Source organism: Eschrichtius robustus, chromosome 1, assembly GCF_028021215.1.
Source record: "Eschrichtius robustus isolate mEscRob2 chromosome 1, mEscRob2.pri, whole genome shotgun sequence".
In the NCBI taxonomy this organism is placed as follows: domain Eukaryota; kingdom Metazoa; phylum Chordata; class Mammalia; order Artiodactyla; family Eschrichtiidae; genus Eschrichtius; species Eschrichtius robustus.
This window is the reverse complement of record NC_090824.1, coordinates 175,201,691-175,220,220: the sequence shown is the minus strand read 5'-3', so window position 1 is coordinate 175,220,220 and position 18,530 is coordinate 175,201,691. Positions and strand designations below refer to the sequence as shown.

The 18,530-nt window shown below is 46.4% G+C and overlaps 1 protein-coding gene across 1 annotated transcript in view; it reads right to left on the bottom strand.

The window, feature by feature from the left end:
• Window positions 1-2,777: 2,777 nt before the first annotated feature.
• FBH1 (F-box DNA helicase 1) overlaps window positions 2,778-18,530 on the bottom strand; it is a 47,232-nt gene continuing 31,479 nt past the window's right edge. Inside the window, exons 16-21 of the mRNA XM_068559895.1 lie at window positions 17,509-17,584; window positions 16,719-16,916; window positions 16,064-16,189; window positions 14,649-14,755; window positions 4,955-5,086; window positions 2,778-4,471 (exon numbers count right to left, since the gene is read on the bottom strand). Of these exons, the coding sequence (XP_068415996.1) occupies window positions 4,301-4,471; window positions 4,955-5,086; window positions 14,649-14,755; window positions 16,064-16,189; window positions 16,719-16,916; window positions 17,509-17,584 (810 nt within the window). The 3' untranslated portion in view covers window positions 2,778-4,300. The remainder of the gene's footprint in view (window positions 4,472-4,954; window positions 5,087-14,648; window positions 14,756-16,063; window positions 16,190-16,718; window positions 16,917-17,508; window positions 17,585-18,530) is intronic.

The following is an 18,530-nucleotide window of genomic DNA, read 5'->3' as shown; positions in this document are numbered from 1 at the left end:
CAGTTTTCTCGGGTGAGCTGTCAGTTATCCTTCACTTATCTGCCTTCCAACCTCCAGAATCTTGTGGCTGTCACCTTCTCCATGTTGTCTCTGTCCTAACAGGTTTATGCCTTAAAAGAAGAATCCTATTTATCATCACTGGAGTATGGTTTCAGGAAGCAACCGAAGTACATACGTATGTTTGGTCCATCCAGTTATCCGAAGCACCCCACCCACATTTTAGCCCCCACGGTCTGGCTCGTGGCCTCACTGAAACTGACCACACTAACATCGTCACCTCTGGCTCTGTACCTTCATTGCCCTCGGTCTGGACAGTGCTGGATGCTGAAGCCCTCTCCTGCTTAAACCCCTTCCTCTCCTGAATTCAGCGGCAGCTCTATCTTTTGGAACTAGCTTTCACTTCCTTCACAGAATCCTCTTCCTTTTTCCTCCCAAGCCTGGTTGTCCTCTGCTCTTTTCCTTCTGGACCCTATGCTGGGGTGAGCTCAGAGACCCCTACACTGATCTACCTCACCCACCACTTACACATGACAGCTCTAAACCCTCTGCTTCCAGCCCAAACCGGTCTGCTGATGTACACACCTGTTCCCCCAACAGCCTCCAGGACAAATTTACCTGGGTTTCTCATAAGCACCCAAACTCAACATGTCAAAACCAAACCCATCACTGTTTTTATACAAACCTACCACATCCTATGTTTTCTGTCCCAATGATGGGTACCCTCACCCACCCTGAAAACAGGCCAGAAGACCGGGGGTCCCATCGGGATTCCTATCACCGACTCGCCACTTCCACTGAAGCACTAAGTCCTACTGATTCTACCTTTTAATCCTGAGAGCAGAAGTTCTCAGAATTCAGTGTGTATCAGAATCACTGTAGGGCTGGTTAAGTGCCAGCTGCTGGGCCTGTCTCATGGGTTCTGATCCAGTAGATGTGGGTGAAGAACAGAATGTGCATTTCTATCAAGTTCCCAAGGGATGCTGACGCTGCTCACCTGGGGCCACACTCTGAGGACCACTCACCTAGGTCCATCCCTTCCTCACCAGACCCATTTTGCCTGTCTTGGTCCAGCCCAGCAGTTGTCATTTCTTACAGAGATCACAACTCTGAGCCTCTTAATTGATCTGACCTTCTTAAAACATCCTCCAATCTACAACTGGAATGTTCTTCCTGAAAACAAAATCTGATGTCTTAAAATCTCTCATTGACTCATAGTCTTTGAGGATACCACCCAAACTCCTTCGTGTCCAGGGCCCTTTGTTACCTGGCCCTCACCAGCCAGCTCCTACTATATACATTCTCCAGCCACACACATCTCATTTCCCCAAGCCTTTCCTACAGTGGCGTACCTCTAGTGAATGCAATTTCAGGTGCTGATGTTCTGTGACATTTAAAAATTTCTCTTTGCCAATATTTCGGGTTGGTCAAATACTATCACCTAGTTTTTAAAAAATCTGAAGTCTGAAATACATTTTGAGAATAATTATGTGAAAGGAAAAACTAATGCATAGTCTACAATGCACTATGATATTTTAACACTTCTATTCCAAGAATAATTTTTATTTTATTTCAAATACCTTCTAAACAAATGGATTATGACATAACAGAATTTGTTTTTATATGAGTAACTCTGCATCAGAACCTCTATATACATGATAAAGTCAAAGATAGAGACAAATCAGAAATCCTAACTTTGAAACAAAAAAACTAGAACTTGCTATCAGTAGACTGCACATTCTTATACAACTGAAAAAAGAACTCCTCTAAGTTATCAAATAAGAGGGATTATTTAAAAATTAATGAACCAAAGAAAAATATTTGCAACTAGTTTATAATTATTTTTTCTCCCAATTTACGTGGTGTAAAAACAAAAACAAAACAAACTTCTACAGAAAATTGTGCACAAAAATACATTAACAACTAAATGAAATCATGGAAGCCCCATATTTTAAAGACTATACCTTATAAAAGATCTAAAAGATTTTCATTTTCATGTAGTGTTTAGTTTACATTTTTGAATAATGCTTTTTACTCTTTCCATCTAATCACTTATATTAAAGTGATAATGGATATTTAACACTTACAGATAAGGGTTTGGGATTAAGAGATGCAAACTACTATGTATAAAATAGATAAGCAACAGATATATTGTACAGCCCAGGGAAATATAACCATTTTTAAAAACTTTAAATGGAGTGTATCTATAAAAATATTAAAGCACTATGTTGTACACCTGAAACTAATATAATACTGTAAATCAACTACACTTCAATAAAAAATTTTTAATAAAAATAAATAGAATATAATTAACTTTATAAGTATATTTAATAAAATCCTAAGTTTATATAGGAATTTCTATCTTAAACTGATTACTGATAATAAACTAAAATAAATAACATTTCTATTTTTACTGTGTATTTAAAAATTGTTTTTCTATTTGAAACACACCAACCATTTGATTTTACTGATTTTTTAGAAATTCTTAACACTTAAAAAATAAAGTACCAGCATCAATTCCTGGATCCTATAATTTTTTAAAATAAGTACCAAAATACTAGTGCTGACATTTTGCCCTGGTAGTGCCATGACCACCAACACCTTCATGTTGTTCCTTCTTTCTAGAATATTCTTTTCTTCTTTAATAGCTAACGACTCACCCCATTATTAAAAACAGCTCCAGCACCACCTGCTTTGGTGGTCCTCCGACCTCCCCTCTGAGAGAGACACCCCTCCCGCCCCAGAGCAGCAGTGCGGCCCCCTCTCCGGACGCCCTCTGCCCCACACCCGAGCGGCCCGCCTCCAAACACCCCACACCCATCACACTTCTTACTGTCACCTCTCCGAGTCAGGACCACGGCTGACTGCAGACGCCCGCGACCAGGGCCCTGCCCCACATCAGGTGCTCTGAGAAGGCCTAGGGAATTCATGACTTCTCCCCAATAAATAAGTTGCTTCCCCTCTGGTTGGTAAAAGCAGATTTCCAGAAAACGTGTTCACGGCCCCTCTTGCCACCCACCCCCACAAACCCCTCTTTTGAACGACTCTGAGCACTGTGACCTCCAAATCCAAACCGTTTCCTTTCATGTGCTGTTTTGCTCTGAGTTAACCAAAAGCACCACATGAGGTGAGGCCAGGCCAGGAATGCCGGCGGAGCAGATGAAAGCACCCCGTCCCACCTCTGTCTTCAGGGCCCGTTCTGTGAATTCTCTGCCATATGCAGACGTTAACGTGTCCCTCACCCTTTCCAAGAACCCCAGCCCGATCCAACAGCACCCCTGCTTTACTCACCGGCCTGCTCGCTAAACTCCACTAGAGGCCTGCCGTGGGAGAGGTTAGGGGCGGCTGCAACAATGAGGCTAGGAGTCTGCTCTCCACTCCGCTGACTGGGCTCAGACACTAGCTGGTGAGCTCTCTGGGCAATGCCCTCACCTGCCATCTGCATCCCTGAAGTGCTGCATGGCAAAAATGTAAAAAACCAGATCCATGTACGGCTAAGCGACGTGGGTTTTTCCACTGGTCTCTATAAGAACAGCTTTATTACGACATCCACCCAGCATCCCCAGGCAGTGAACTAGGTACCAGCTGCCCATCTCCACCTGCTCCTGTCTCCCCCCAACGTGGCTGGCCTACTCCGGCTCCCTCTCAAGTATTTCTGGTCTTCCGTTCTACCTGTGGGAACACAAGGCGTCTAGCTAGTGTCACTTTGTACTTGTCTTGTTATATGTCATGCTGCCTCCCTGTTCAGCCTGTGAACCCCGTGATGACAAAGTTGCACCCTGTGTCTTATACATGCGTGATTCCCCACAGCATGAAAAAAATCTCATTTTTGATGCATTAGTTGTCACCCTGGACAATAAGCCTCCTACTCTGCTTGGTGTGCACTGTGAGCAGTTACAGAGCTTTGAAAAGGGTAAGCGGAGAAAAGGAGAAAGTCCAGAAACAGCAGGGCTGAAGGCAGGGGCTGTCACACCGTGGAACGCCAGTGCTACAATGCCTATTTAATCGAAACCTTGTAATAAAAGTTTAAATACATAATTTTCCTTTTTCTTTTTTTTTTTTTTTTTTTTTTTTATCAAAAGACCATCCCCTGCATCCCCAGCCTGCTGGCGTGGAGGAGGGGCAGTGGGGTCTGGCTACCTCCAGGGGTGGAGACACGGCAAGTCCAGCTCCAGTCGGCTTCATCTTCCTCGGAAAATGCTCTGTGAGTGAGTCCGGTCTCGGGGAGGGAGCCCCCATGCCGCCGTCCACGGGGGCAGGAGTCTACCCAGCATCCTGGCCGGTGGAGAGAGCTCCCTGCACCTTAGAAGACGAGGAAGAGCAGGGCCTCGTGCCGGGGCAGCACGATGTTCTCCACGGTGCGGTCCATGGCGCGCACCTGCTCAGGGGAGGCAGTCAGGAAGGCCAGCGGCCCGATGCGCTGCTCCGCGCATGAGTGGCACAGGTACCCACCCTTGTTTTCCTTCCTGTTGCTCTGCAGGGCGGGATGAGAAAAAGGGAGCGGGGGGAACAACTGAAGGGCAAGCGTTTCCCACCAAGAAGCGTGAACCAACCACCACCAGTGCCGCCATTATGACTGATGCTTTCAGACCCGCCCGTGTGGCCCTGAGGCCGTACCTCCCACAGCACAAGCACCCAGGGTGGACTCTGCTCTATCAAATCCCCCAGAACGTATCAAGGCGAGGGATGAAGAGCCAAGAAAAACCTAACTGGGCCTCCAGGTAAACAGTCCTCACCTGAGTGTCCACACAAGCCCACCTCCCAGACTGTGGTCACCCAGCCTGGCCCCACTGTGTCCAACGTCTGTGACACTGAGGCCCACCGGACACCTCCGGGCCTTCCTCGTGGAAGGATCGGACGAGCTTCCCCTTCACCTCCCTCACCCACAACCCAGATGGGCACACAGACGACTAAACTAAATCCTACGGAGAGCAGAGGTCACGGCCGAGACACGTACATAGGTGATGGGCAGCTTCCGCATGGTGAGCACGGTGTCCATGGGGATGGCGTTGCTGCACTGCCCCACGCAGCAGCGGACCACGCCTGTCTTCAAAACATTACTCGTCAGCTCTGCTTGCAAGAAGTACTCCTGGGAAGGAAACAGTGAGGACAAGAGTCACAGCAATGCCTCTGCCACTTCCTACTTGGACACCCCAACAGTTGAGGGCTGTCAACACTCTGTAGACCTTGCACAAGTCCCGGAATGAGAAGAGCACTGACCCCTGCATCTTCCCTCCGTTTCTCTACCTTCTTCCTGCCTGTAACACCGTCTCCAAGAGAACACTCACGGCTGGATCCAGTCTAGCTGGATTCTTGCTAAGATGGCCAGTTTAAAAAAGAAAGGTTTAATGGACAAATGTGAAACTGTTGGCTATAATGATATTTCAGGACTATTTCTGGATTTTACCTTAGGCTGACCTGTCCCTGAATCATTAAGGATGACTTGTATATTCTCTTTACAGATCAGCTTAAAAGACCTGCCCATATCAATCCTGCCCATTACCATCTCACAAACCTTTGGCTGTCCTAGGGGGCAAACACTCAACCTCTCTAAGCCCCAGTTTCTCCATCTGTAAAACACACAGAAGCCAGCACCCACTACACCCGGCTGCTGTGAGGAAGACACACAACACCGAGAGCTAAGTGCTTAGCGGCTGCACACAGTGGGCACCCAGATCAAACGCCAGACGGGAAATGCCATGAGAACAGGGACCAGGGTCTGGTCTGCTGCTACTCCACAGGAGGTTAATAAGGTTCTGGCATACCAGTAAGACTGCAAATACTTGCTGACAAAATAATTATGATTTCATGTTTTTCTGGATTACAACTGGCTATTTATCCAATTTTTGCAAAATCCGTGTCCAAGGTTCTGATTTATGTGGTTTTTCTCTCTTTCAGGATCTGGCTACCTGTTTTAGGAAAGAACAGAAAATATATGAACACTAGTGTTCCTGCCAATCTAACTGTGGGAAATCCTTTCTAAAATAAAATTAGAGATTTTCTTGGAGTCCTCTTTGCCCATCTGTCAACACGTTCCCTCCCTAGGGGAAAGCAACATCATGAATCTGGCATGCATCCTTTCCAATCCATTCTAAACTGGCTTTACACTTAATGTATATTTCTAAGAACATAAGGTGTCATCTTATAGGTATTTATTTACATAAGTGTTATACTGTTAGTTTGCTTCTCATCTAGTACATTTCTTTTAAGTGCTATACAGGATTCAATCATCTCACTCTCCCACATTTTATTAAGACAGTCCCTTTGTGTGGAGACTGATGTTGTTACCAGATTATTTCCAACAACGCAGCAATGAACATCCTTGTACATGATTTCCCGCCCACACATGCAAGAGGTCCTCCAGGGCTTTCTACCTTTTCTGACCCTGATCCACGCCAAGAAACCCACTCAGCGTTACAATTCTACATACACACACATGTATGTATAAAAGACTGAAATCAGTTTCACAAAATAGTATGTAACCTCACATGCTGTGGACTGATTCCTCCTTTAGACTTTACTCCACTTCCCTTTTTTTTTAAAAGATCATCATAACCCACTAACTAGGTTCCTAAATCGTTAATAAATTGCAATCTACAGTTGGAAAAACCCTACTGCAGAGCAGCGGTTTTCAAACATTTTGGTTTCCCGACTCCTTTACACTAATAAACATTAAAGGCTCCAAAGAAGTATTGCTTCCATGAGTTATAGCTACTAATGTCTACCTGATTAGAAATTTAAACTTTTTTTTTTTTGGTTGTGCCGGGTCTTAGTTGCAGCTCATGGGCTCCTTAGTTGAGGCATGTGAACTCTTAGTTGCGGCACGCATGTGGGATCTAGTTCCCTGACCAGGGATCGAACCCAGGCCCCCTGCATTGGGAGCCTGGAGTCTTAACCACTGCATCACCAGGGAAGTCCCAAACATTTTTAAATGTTTATTAATTCATCTAAAACATAACATAATAAACCTATCATATGTTAACCTGTATATTTTTATGAAAAACAACTGTATTGAAAAGAACCTTAACAAGGGACTTCCCTAGCAGTCCAGTGGTTAACACTCTGCCTTCCAATGCAGGGGGCGTGGGTTCAATCCCTGGTTGGGGAACTAAGATCCCACACGCCGTGCAGTGCAGCCAAAAAAGAAAAAAGAAAAAAAAAAAAAGGGTACCATGAAAACAAACCAGCTCAATAAAAGTAAATAAACAGACTGGACAGCTAATATGTCAATTAGGCATTGTGTTCTACTGCCTGTAACACTTAAATAATGGCTCAAATAATTGCAGGGTTTTTATTTAAAAAAAAAAAAAATCTTAACGAGAAGAGTAGCATTGCTATACATTTTTGCAAATCTCTTTCATGTCCGGCTTAAAAGAAGGCAACTGGGCTCCCATCTCTGCCTCTGGGTTCAATCTGTGGTGACGACATGCCATGTGGCCTCTGGAAAACTCCACTGTACACTTGTGAGAGCACTGAGGGAAAAGGGCAAGTAACTACCCAGTATTATGAGAAGAGCACGGAGTACACGTACAGTGTGTGTTGTGAAAGGTTCCCAGAAGGTTCCCCTGACCACACTTTGAGAACCAGTGCCCACCCCCCACCATCCTGGCCAGAATCTGAAAGGACAGACTTCTTCATTCTCACCCATCGGACAATTTTAGGTTGCATTTCCCTGACCATCAAGGAGGTTGCATAAATATATATTTTTTAACAGATTCCCTGGCCCCTGGGGCTTCCTTTGCTCATTTACCCACTAGGTTGCCTGTGTCTCAGGAATGTGTGGTTCTTTATGACCGTGTGGGTCCTCCTTTCCACAATCACATAAGCTCCAGGAGGGCAGAGTTATGCTTGGCTCGTGCCCACGACCTCAGCACTGTGCCCAGAGTACAGCTGCGCTCAGTAAGCACATGCAGGACAGATGGGGGAAGCGTCCCCTCCACTCCGTGACGGGTCTTTTAACTTCATGCAAAGCAGCAGCCGGCACAGTGAAGGGCACAGGCCCTGCAGACTCACCTCAGTTCACAGCCCAGTCTACCCCTTTGGGGTAGTGCACCTTTGGGCAAGTGACTCTACTCTGTGCCTCAGCTTCCTTATCAGTAAAACTGGCAAAACAACAACTGCATCACAAAAGATGTTTTTTTTAAGGGTTAACTATATGTTAGCTATTACTTTATCACACTGAAGCTTTACATCTCGATGCAATCAGATTTACCTGTTTTATGATTTACTATTATATGTCCTGCTTATTAATCTCCTCCTAAATGCCAGGCCTCCCTCGGCCCCTGCCCCTGGAGGTCAGCGTCTCAAAGACAAGTAGCCGTCTTTGAGGACCCCGACACTGCTCCCAATCGAGCGTAACGCAGCTATCTCATCAGCTCATCACAACCCTTCTCTAACCGCCTCCTCTGAGGTGCGGTGATCGCCATTTTGCCAGTATTACAGACTAGGAAACAGAGGTACAGAGCGATGATTAACTTGCCAAGGTCTCAGAGCGCCCACGTGGAGGAGCCAGTCTGACCCGGATCTGTACAATCGGCCCCGCAAAGCCTCACAACAGGAGGGGATGCTGCTGTCCCGCATCCCGCATCCCACAAACGCGCACCGAGGGCTGACTGTGCAGGCCCTGTTCTAAGGAGAGGCCCGTGAGCGCTGGGTTCAGAATCCAAGATGCTGAGGCTGAGAAGCGTCTCTGAGCAACCAGCATAACTCCACGTCATTTAATAATTCAATAATGTAATGATCCCCTCGCTTCCTTAAAACTTAAAGAAACAAAAGGTGTTTACCTAGATTTTCTAAGGGGGTCAGAGAAAAAGGAGTCTGCCTGCCCTACTCTTGGTTACAGGGGAGACCAGGATGGCTCGTCACCCTACAGGTGACAAGGTAGCAGGAAACAAGGGCTCCCTTCTGTTCTAAATCCTCACCAGGCACGACTTGCTTTCACCTTCTCCAGTGACTACCCTCCTCTCCCCCTCCAGAGCCTCCAAGATCCCCCATGAGCTGAGGGTGGACTTAGCCACTTCTGAAACAGGATGTCCCCAAATTGATTCATATTGCAGCTGTGATGAAGAAAAAGCAGAAGTCCTCACGCAAGGTCCTTCAGACTTAGAAACATCTAGTCATGCAAACGGGCAATATTTCTGGGGCTTCCTCAGAGTCCCCCTGTGGGCCAACAGATGTTTCCCAGCCCAGCCTCAGTAAGGGAGAAGTATTTCTCTAGAGTCCATGTTCTTTTTTCCATGGAGAAAATTCATTTTCCCCATAAAATATATGCAGTGACCAACTGATAAGCTTCCAGTTAGTTTTAAAAAGCCTATTAGACTCTAATACATAACTTGTGGGACTCTAAGGTATAAAATCCATGTGATGAATTTGGCAATATCTAGAAAAATGACACATCCATTTACCCTTGACCCAGAAATTTAGACTATAGAATGTATCCCCAAGAAGCACTGGCAAAAACAAAAAATGACTTGTGCATAAGATTATGCATTGTGGTATTAGTTTTAAAAGCAAAAGATTGGAAAGAACCCACTATCCATCAGTGAGGAGCTACATAAATCATGATAAATGGACACAGTGAATACTACTCAGCTGTAAAAAGGAGAAAGAGCTTTAGAAACTGATAAAGAGCCAGCATCAAAAAATCTAGAAACAATAAATGCTGGAGAAGGTGTGGAGAAAAGGAAACCCTCCTGCACTGTTGGTGGGAATGTAAATTGATACAGCCACTATGAAGAACAGTATGCAGCTTCTTTAAAAAACTAAAAACAGAACTACCATATGACCCAGCAATCCCAGTACTGGGTATATAACCCTGAGAAAACCATAACTGAAAAAGATAACATGTACCACAATGTTCATTGCAGCACTATTTACAATAGCCAGGACATGGCTGGCTATTGTAATAGCTGTGGCTGTTTCCATAGACAACCTAAATGTCCATCGACAGACGAATGGATAAAGAAGATGTGGCACGTATATACAATGGAATATTACTCAGCCATAAAAAGGAATGAAAATGAGTTACTTGTAGTGAGGTGGATGGACCTAGACTCTGTCATACAGAGTGAAGTAAGTCCGAAAGAGAAAAACAAATACCATATGCTAACACATATATATGGAATCTAGAAAAATAGTACTGACTAACCTAGTGGTAGGACAGGAATAAAGATGCAGACGTTGAGAACGGACTTGAGGACACAGGGGGGAAGGGGAGGCTGGGACGCAGTGAGAGGGTAGCATTGACACACACACTATCAAATGTAAAATGGATGGCTGGTGCGAAGCTGCTGCACAGCTCATGGAGATCAGCTCGGTGCTTTGTGACGACCTAGAGGGGTGGGATAGGGAGGGTGGGAGGGAGACGCAAGAGGGAGGGGATATGGGGATACGTGTGTGCATATAGCTGATTCACTTTGTTATACAGCAGAAACTAACACAACATTGTGAAGCAATTATACTCCAATAAAGATGTATTAAAAAAAAAAAAAGAAACTGATAAAGAGTGATTTCCATGTCTATTTCTCAGTGACAAAATGAGGTACAGAATATTACAGAATGCTACTTTCTGCGAAAAAGGAGAACAGAAGAATACATATATACCTATTTGCAAAAAGAAATACTGAAGGATAAATCAAAAACTAATTTTTAAAAACTAGCTATTGGAACTTCCCTGGTTGGCACAGCGGTTAAGAATCTGCCTACCAATGCAGGGGACACGGCTTCGATCCCTGGTCTGGGAAGATCCCACATGCCGCAGGGCAACTAAGCCCGTGTGCCACAACTACTGAGCCTGCGACCTAGGGCCCGCTTGCCGCAACTACTGAAGCCCACGTGCTCTAGGGCCCACATGCCACAACTACTGAGTCCGCGTGCTGCAACCACTGAAGCCTGCGTGCCTAGAGCCCTTGCTCCACAACAAGAGAAGCCACCGCGATGAGAAGCCTGCGCACCACACCGAATAGCAGCCCCTGCTCGCCACAACTAGAGAAAGCCCGCGCGCAGCAATGAAGACCCAACGCAGCCAAAATAAATAAATAAATAAAAACTAGCTATCAACAATGGAGGGAGAGAAAGTCTGCAGGAGACAGGGAGGGAATGAGACTTCTTGGGGATACACCTGTTACAAAGTTTTCACTTTGAAAATGTAAGTTTTATACATTCAAAAAAGATAATCAAGCAGGAAAGCAATTCTTTTAGGAAGTGTAGACAAAGAAACATATCTGTCTGCAATTAAACTGGTGATCAAACCACACAGAGGGGAAAAGACTCATCTCAGGCACCTTCAGAACATGCTGTTCTGACTGCACATCCTCAGTGGAATGTGGGGAAACAGAGCTGGTAGGAAATCTTAAATTCCATACAGTATTCTGCCAACAGTAATACTGGTATTACTTTAAAACTTTTATACACAGCGTAGTGTAAATAAGTAAGTAATAAATACTGTTCGGAACCAAGATTTTCAGTGTAAGAGAAAAGATTCAAGCGTTTAAAAGAAGTAAAAATCCTTAAAGGTTAAATCTGATTGGGCTGGAGAACCACAAGTGATGAGGTTTATAAATGTAATTGGCCACCGGCTCCGACAGTGCGCACACAGGGCAGCCTCACAAAACGGGAGCAGAAGGACAGCAGGTGAAGAAAAGGTTTTCACTGTCCGTGGTGCACACTCGGCAAAACACTCTGAGGAAAAGTGAGGAAGTGCTCGTGGTCACAGCTGGGGCGGTGGCTACTCCCGGGGATGGGGGTGGGGTGGGTGTGCTGGCAGGCCACCAGGAAGGCAGCGGGGACAGCTGGCAGACCCACTCTCCTGACCTGGATGGACGCCCACCTCACGCCTAGTTGCACCCGCCTGTGTGTTTTATACATTTGTGTCATGTTTAACAATAAGAAGTTTAAATTAAAAATTGCAATTGGAATTATCAGTATGATAATAATCAGAACTGTTGATTTTTCTTTTCAAAAATACGGATTTCCTAGCTCTGTCTACTAAAAAGGTGAACAGTCTGAGCATCACTAAGAGGGAGAGAATCTGAAATCACTGCCTCCTGATGGGATGCAACACAAAGCAAAGCCCCCTGCCCACCCCCCCATGGAGGATTCTGGCCAGAACAGTTAGACCCAAATCCAGTCATGCCCCTGCAGTGACTTCCAGTGATGGGGAGCCCAGGGCGGGGGACAGCAGAACAAACCCAGAATGGGAGATGTTCTGGGGGACAACCAACTCGGTTTCCACAAAAAGACAGGAGCATCAGAAAGGACGCAGGGGGTCCTGGGCTGCTCTAAATTAAGAAGCTTAAAAGACCTTATAACCAAACATGCGTTTGGGTCCTAATTTGAACAAATCAACTGTAAAAAGACATTTCTGAGATAATCATAAAAGTATGACTGCAGAATGGGTAGTAGAGCCCATATGGAACCACCATAAATTTTATAAGATATAAAATGGGACCGTGGTTACGAGAGAAAGGTCCATGGTGTTTTAGAGACGTGGACTCCAAATATACAGAGGTGATTTGTACATGGGAATTCGATATACCATTTTCTCAACTTTAAAAGCCTCCAAATTTTCCTTATGTAGCCCATGTTGTGAAATGATATCACTGTTCTACAAGACCTCCATTAAAAGTCACGGATGTGACAACGTGCTTTTGTTACAGATCTAACCACTACCATAACACAGGTTCTACAAGAAAACCATACTACAGGTTCTAAAAAAAATTACTTATGATCAAAGTTTACGCAAAAACTCACACAGTAGGTACAGATTATTTGTACATAAAAATTACTCTCCTACTTCACTCCCTAGGGTACTGGTTTTAGAGGTTAAAAAAAGCCGTGCTTATCTCTACACTAGGAGTCAGCAAACTGCAACCAGGGGCCAAATCCAGACCAGCGTCTGCTGCTGTCAATAAAGTTTTATTGGGACGTGGCCCACCATTTGTTAACAGATGGCCCACGGCTCTCTTTGCTGTGGTGGCAGAGTTGAGAAGATGCAGCAGAAACTGCAGGCCTGCAAAGCCTCAGATATTTACCGTCTGGCCCTTGACAGAAAGAGATGGCAGCACTCTGCTCTAAGTCCTCTCTGGAAACCCCACTGGGTGACCCAGGTGCCACCAAGGGTGCAGCCAAAGAAAAAGGCTTAACAGTTCTAAGCACTGACACATTAGCTGTTACACACAGCGAGGGCCAGGCGAAGCAAAGCTGCTGGGGAAGCATGCAGCTGACTTCAAATTCCAGCAACATTCTATGGCCAAACAGGCCTGTCTTAGAGAGGCATGGAAGACAAATGCCAGAGAGGGTTCAGAGAAAAGTGCGATAAAAATGCAAGGGCATCAGTCTCAAGCAAGAAGCTTTTGCTGCCACGACAGGTCATACAGAGTATTCATCTGCAATTTCTCCCTTTTAAGCGCTGACACACTCTTCCTCAAGAATGTGAAGAGAAATGCTATTTGCTAACTTGTTTACCGTCTACCTCTCATCCTAGAACTCAGGCTCTGTGAGGGGAGGAATTTCTCCTGCCCACTATCACACCCTCAGGGCCTAGACACGCACTTGGAACACATCAGACGCTCAACAGATATTCAATTGTGAGCATCAGGGTTCTGTGTTACCACCACTTACCAACTCTGAGACTGTGGACACCACTTACTAAAAAGGACCACTGCCCTCCATCTCCCCCAGCCCAGGTCCCAAGCCGTCAGCAGCAAAGCTGAGATTCCACGGCTCCCAATGTTCTCACCTCTGAGAGAACACGCACTGCGGCACTTGGACTAAATCTTCCTACTGTACGAAACCTCACACGTTTTGGAGACGGCTAAGGAAAAAAGAGTATTTATAGGGACTTCCCTGGCGATCCGGTGGTTAAGACTTCCAATGCAGGGTTCAATCCCTGGTCAGGGAACTAAGATCCTACAAGCCATGCAGCACAGCCAAAAGAAAAAAAAAAAAAAAAGAATATTTACAGTCCCTTTTACGTGTAAGTTTTACGTTTCAGGCTTAAGAATCTTTGGTTCAGGGAAAGACAGACGAAGTAGTAACCATTAGCTCAAATTTCTGTTCTAGTTTCAACCCAAGAGGGTTGAAAAAACTGAACAGCTTATCCTCCAGACCTTGAAAGGCAGAAAAGACGTGGAAATGAGGGGGTGGGGGAGGGGGCTGGTCTGTGAGGGGTAAAGAGGAAGGGCTGACACTTTCCTGCTTCTCACCAGGGACAAGGACAGGTACCTGAACACTCGCTCTCCCTGGCAGGACACATTCTGTCCAAGTCTGGAGTCTACCAGTTCAAAAGGGACCAGGGAGCGGGAAGAGGACGTGCAGACACAGAGAACACTCTTGCTGTTCTTCCCTAAGAGTGCTGAGCGCTAACTGAGCAGGGAGAACTTACCAAAGACATGGGCGCGGTTGGTATTTTAAAAAGAACTTTTAAAACTGACTCAGGAAATAATGTAGAAAAGAACCCAGGATTTTGTTTCTGTGGTTAGGAAGGACCCTCCCCCACTGGCAATCGGCCTCCAAGCACCCAAGAAAGAGAAGCCCCTCTCTTCTGATGCAGACCCCCAACCAAAAGCCTCGAAGGCCCCAGGTTGGCTGATCCCTTATTCAAACCCAGTAAAATCTGGACGTTGTTAAATTAACTCGTGCTGTCCTCTTACCCCAGCCAAAGTCAAGATGTTCTCCAGTGACCTGGTCATGATGAGACGCTTCCTGGCGCGAGTTACTGCTACATACAGCAAATTCCACTCATCCTCAGAAAACGACTCTGAAGAAAGCAAAGAGAAAAAAAATATCAACACAGAAGCCTGCTTACAGAAATTTATATTCTCATCTAAATGTTTACTACTCGGGCCTTCCCTGGTGGCGCAGTGGTTAAGAGTCCGCCTGCCAATGCAGGGGACACGGGTTCGATCTCTGGTCCGGGAAGATCCCACATGCCGTGGAGCAACTAAGCCCATGCACCACAACTACTGACCCTGAGCTCGAGTCCACAAGCCACAACAACTGAAGCCCGTGCACCACAACTACTGAGCCTGTGCTCTAGAGCCCACAAGCCACACTACTGAACCCATGCGCCACAACTACTTAAGTCCATGCATCCTAGAGCCTGCGCCACAACTACTGAGCCCACATACCTCAACTACTGAAGCCTGCGTGCTCTAGGGCCCACATGCCGCAACTATTGAGCCCACGTGCTGCAACTACTGAAGCCCACATGCCCTAGAGCTTGTGCTGCAACTACTGAGCCCACGTGCTGCAACTACTGAAGCCTGTGCGTCTAGAGCCCATGCTCCGCAACAAGAGAAGCCACTGCAAGGAGAAGCCCGTGCACCACAACAAAGAGCAGCCCCCGCTCACCGCAACTAGAGAAAGCCCTCGTACAGCAACGAAGACCCAACACAGCCAAAAAAACAAGTTTACTACTCCCCATCGCCCCAAAAAACCCTCAGGATTTGCTAGCTTTATAAGCGAAATTTTCCTACAAACGCCAACTCCGAAAACAAACAAAACCCTAACAGACTAGGGGCACAGAACACTCAAATTTTGACTCCATGACTAACAGAGAGCTTTTGTTTGTCTGTTTGCGGGAAAATGTCAAATGGTTTTATTCTAGGACTTAAAACCAAAACAACAGCACTGATACTTAGTTAGATGCTTAGAGTTTAACAGGTAGCCTTGAGTATAAACTGATACAAATGCAGACAAATGATAGAGTGCTTACACTAACCCCTTGTATGATTTTCGGGCCTCTTTAATAAAAAGGAGAATTAATTAAAGAAAAAACACCTTGGTGAGCAGGTAAACTGTATGTTTTAGAACTTCTGTCTGGTGGGGAAAAACCCACAGCTGAAGAGCTGGTGCAGGTTAAACAGGATGCAATAAACACAGCTGCCCTCCGAGCAGCCCTGAGGGAGGTGGACCCTGGAGGCTCAGTTTTTCTAAATACACAGTCTAAGAACAACAAATTTAGGAGCAGGAGGATTTTCTTGTTCTAGAAGGATCCTTCCAAGAAGCCACACCGTCCAAGAAAAAGCAAGGCAGCCCTGCAGTGAGGCGCCAGCGGTCTCCTTACCGACTCTGAAGTGGGGCAGCTGAGCAAGGTTGTGCCTAGCACAAGGCACTTTCACGAAATCATCCAGGACATGCACAGTGTCAAACTCCAGGCCTTTGGCCTTGTGCACAGTGCCCAAGATGTACTCTGGAACAGAAACACAGCGGACGGGCAGATGAGGGGGTGACGGGGAAAGAAAGGAAAGAGGAGAAAAGCTTACACTTCCCACCACACTCCCAAAACGCTAATTACGTTTTCTTGCCTGGGTGCGGCTCTGCAGAAAAAGGGGGAAAGAGGAAACCTCAGTCAGAAAAAAAAGAGAGAGACAAAAAGAAGACGAGGGGAAAGTCGAAACTTGTTGCAGGTGTTGCGAACACGGCCGAGTCCCAGTCCAGAGCTCACGGCGGCTGCCCACCGCCTGCTTCCTACGCACGAGGAGACAGAGGCCCAGAAGAGGCTGGGGTTTGCCCAGGGTCACCCAGTAGCAGAGATGGGACTCGGGAGCCCCTTCTACGGGCTGAAGTAGAACAGAAATAAAGGGGCCACAGAAGAACAGCAGCCTTGTTCCGCTGACACAGCCGCCCCTGGTCACCCGTGATGTCCACGCTGGCAAGAGGCGAGGGAGGCCGGCTGCCCCCGCCCCCAGGGGGAAGTGAAGAGCCCCCGTGTCCCTCACCTGCGAAGTCCAAGTCCTCTATGTGGCATCTCTCTATCCTTTCCACCAGCTCTGGAATCCGGATGTTGTACTTCTCCACGACCGCAATCTTGGCTTCCAGCTCCTTGTCCTCGGCCGCAGTCACATACCGCTTGAAGCCGCTGAAGCCCTCTTTGTGCACCCACCTTCTGATGAACCTGTCTTTAATGACGAGGTTTCCTAGAGGGAACATGCGTAGGGGTCAAGGTGACACAGGCTGCGCCAACATGCACTCCTAACTGACCACATGATAAACGAACGGTCTCAGAGCTGGAGACCCAGGTCCAGGCTCGACGGCATCACTAACCTGCCGCGAGCGCCTGGGCAAGTCAGCGCAGTGACCTGTGCCACAGCCCCTCCAGCTCCAAATTCAGGGTCAAGAGCCCTGCCTTTGACATCCTTGTCTGCTTCTCAGGGATTCGAAATTGCGCAGTAATGAAACAACGAAAGCGCTACAGAAATGTTAGAAAAGGATCACGTGGGGCCCATGCTGAAGTCTCGGTGTGTGAGGTCGCCCGGGCAGACAGAAAGATGGTGGGGAAGACGGCCTAGGGGCCAGTGTGAGAGAGAAACTTAGACTCCTGAGAAAAGGGTCTAGAAAGAGCCATCGGTGCCTCTGAAAACAGGAGGTCTCCGGCATCCCACTGTTGATGAGAAGAAGCCACACCGGCGCCTCCAGAGCAAACGAGAACTGACTCAGAATCTGCCCACCCGCCTCCACCCCGCCACTGTGGTGCCTGCGTCCACCCCACGCAGCAAGGAGGATACTCACGTCTCTTCCGTTCTTCCTCCGGCTGAAGAAGCGTCCAAATATCAATGATTCTGTCCAATCCAAATGATTTAATCCCCTGAAAAAGTTTTTCGGTGGGATTTTTTGGTGTTTTGTTGTTTTTAATTTTTTGTTTTATTTTTGTTACTGTTGTTAACAGGACAAAGTAAAGCAAACATAGAGGTGGGATTTTGAAATAAGACGCTCTTTTTGGAAACAGATGTCAAATTGCACCCAAAGCATAAAGACAGCGAGTGGGAACCTTCATCACGCACAAAAGCAGAGGCTACAACGCAGCCCGCAAACTCGGGATGACCCAGTGCTAAGCTCTGGCTGCTCCCTCAGACTTCTCCTACGTTTAAAAAAAAAGGCAAGAACTAGCTGCATGTTGCTTTCATGTCAAAGAAGGCAATTTAAATCATCTACCTTCCAGGAATATAAAACAGCTGCAGCGAAGAAGACAGATGAGACCTGAATACCGAGTGTGGAGCACAAACACTCGCTGCTGTTTCTTCTGAGGAAAGAACTAGACTGTCTACAGGTACTGGATTTGTTAAAAGGTCAGCTCCTGGAGGAGAGGGCCTGACCCTCCCAGTTCAGCCCACCTCTACCGGGAGGCATGCACTGAGCGCTGACTGGGGCCCAGGACAGAGACAAAGGCTCCGCACTCCAAGGGTTTAGATCATTTGGGGAAGGGACACATAAAACATTAACATCAAACAGAGACCAAACTAAGACAGTACAGATTAAAACGTAACCAGAAGTGATCAAGTGGGATGACACACGTGGGAGTGAGAGAGGGGAGAGAACAAGTTCACATCCTGCCCGGCGTGGAAGATGCTCCAACAGTACCATTTCCGTACAGTAACAAAGATGGCTAAACTATGCTACATCCACTGAGGAAGTATTGTAAAGCCACTCAAATAGCAACATGGGAGAAAATATGCTCGTGGGTGGAGTAAAAAACACATACTCTTTTATGTACACTCTAAATGCAATTGTGTAAAAATACACAACTATAAGGC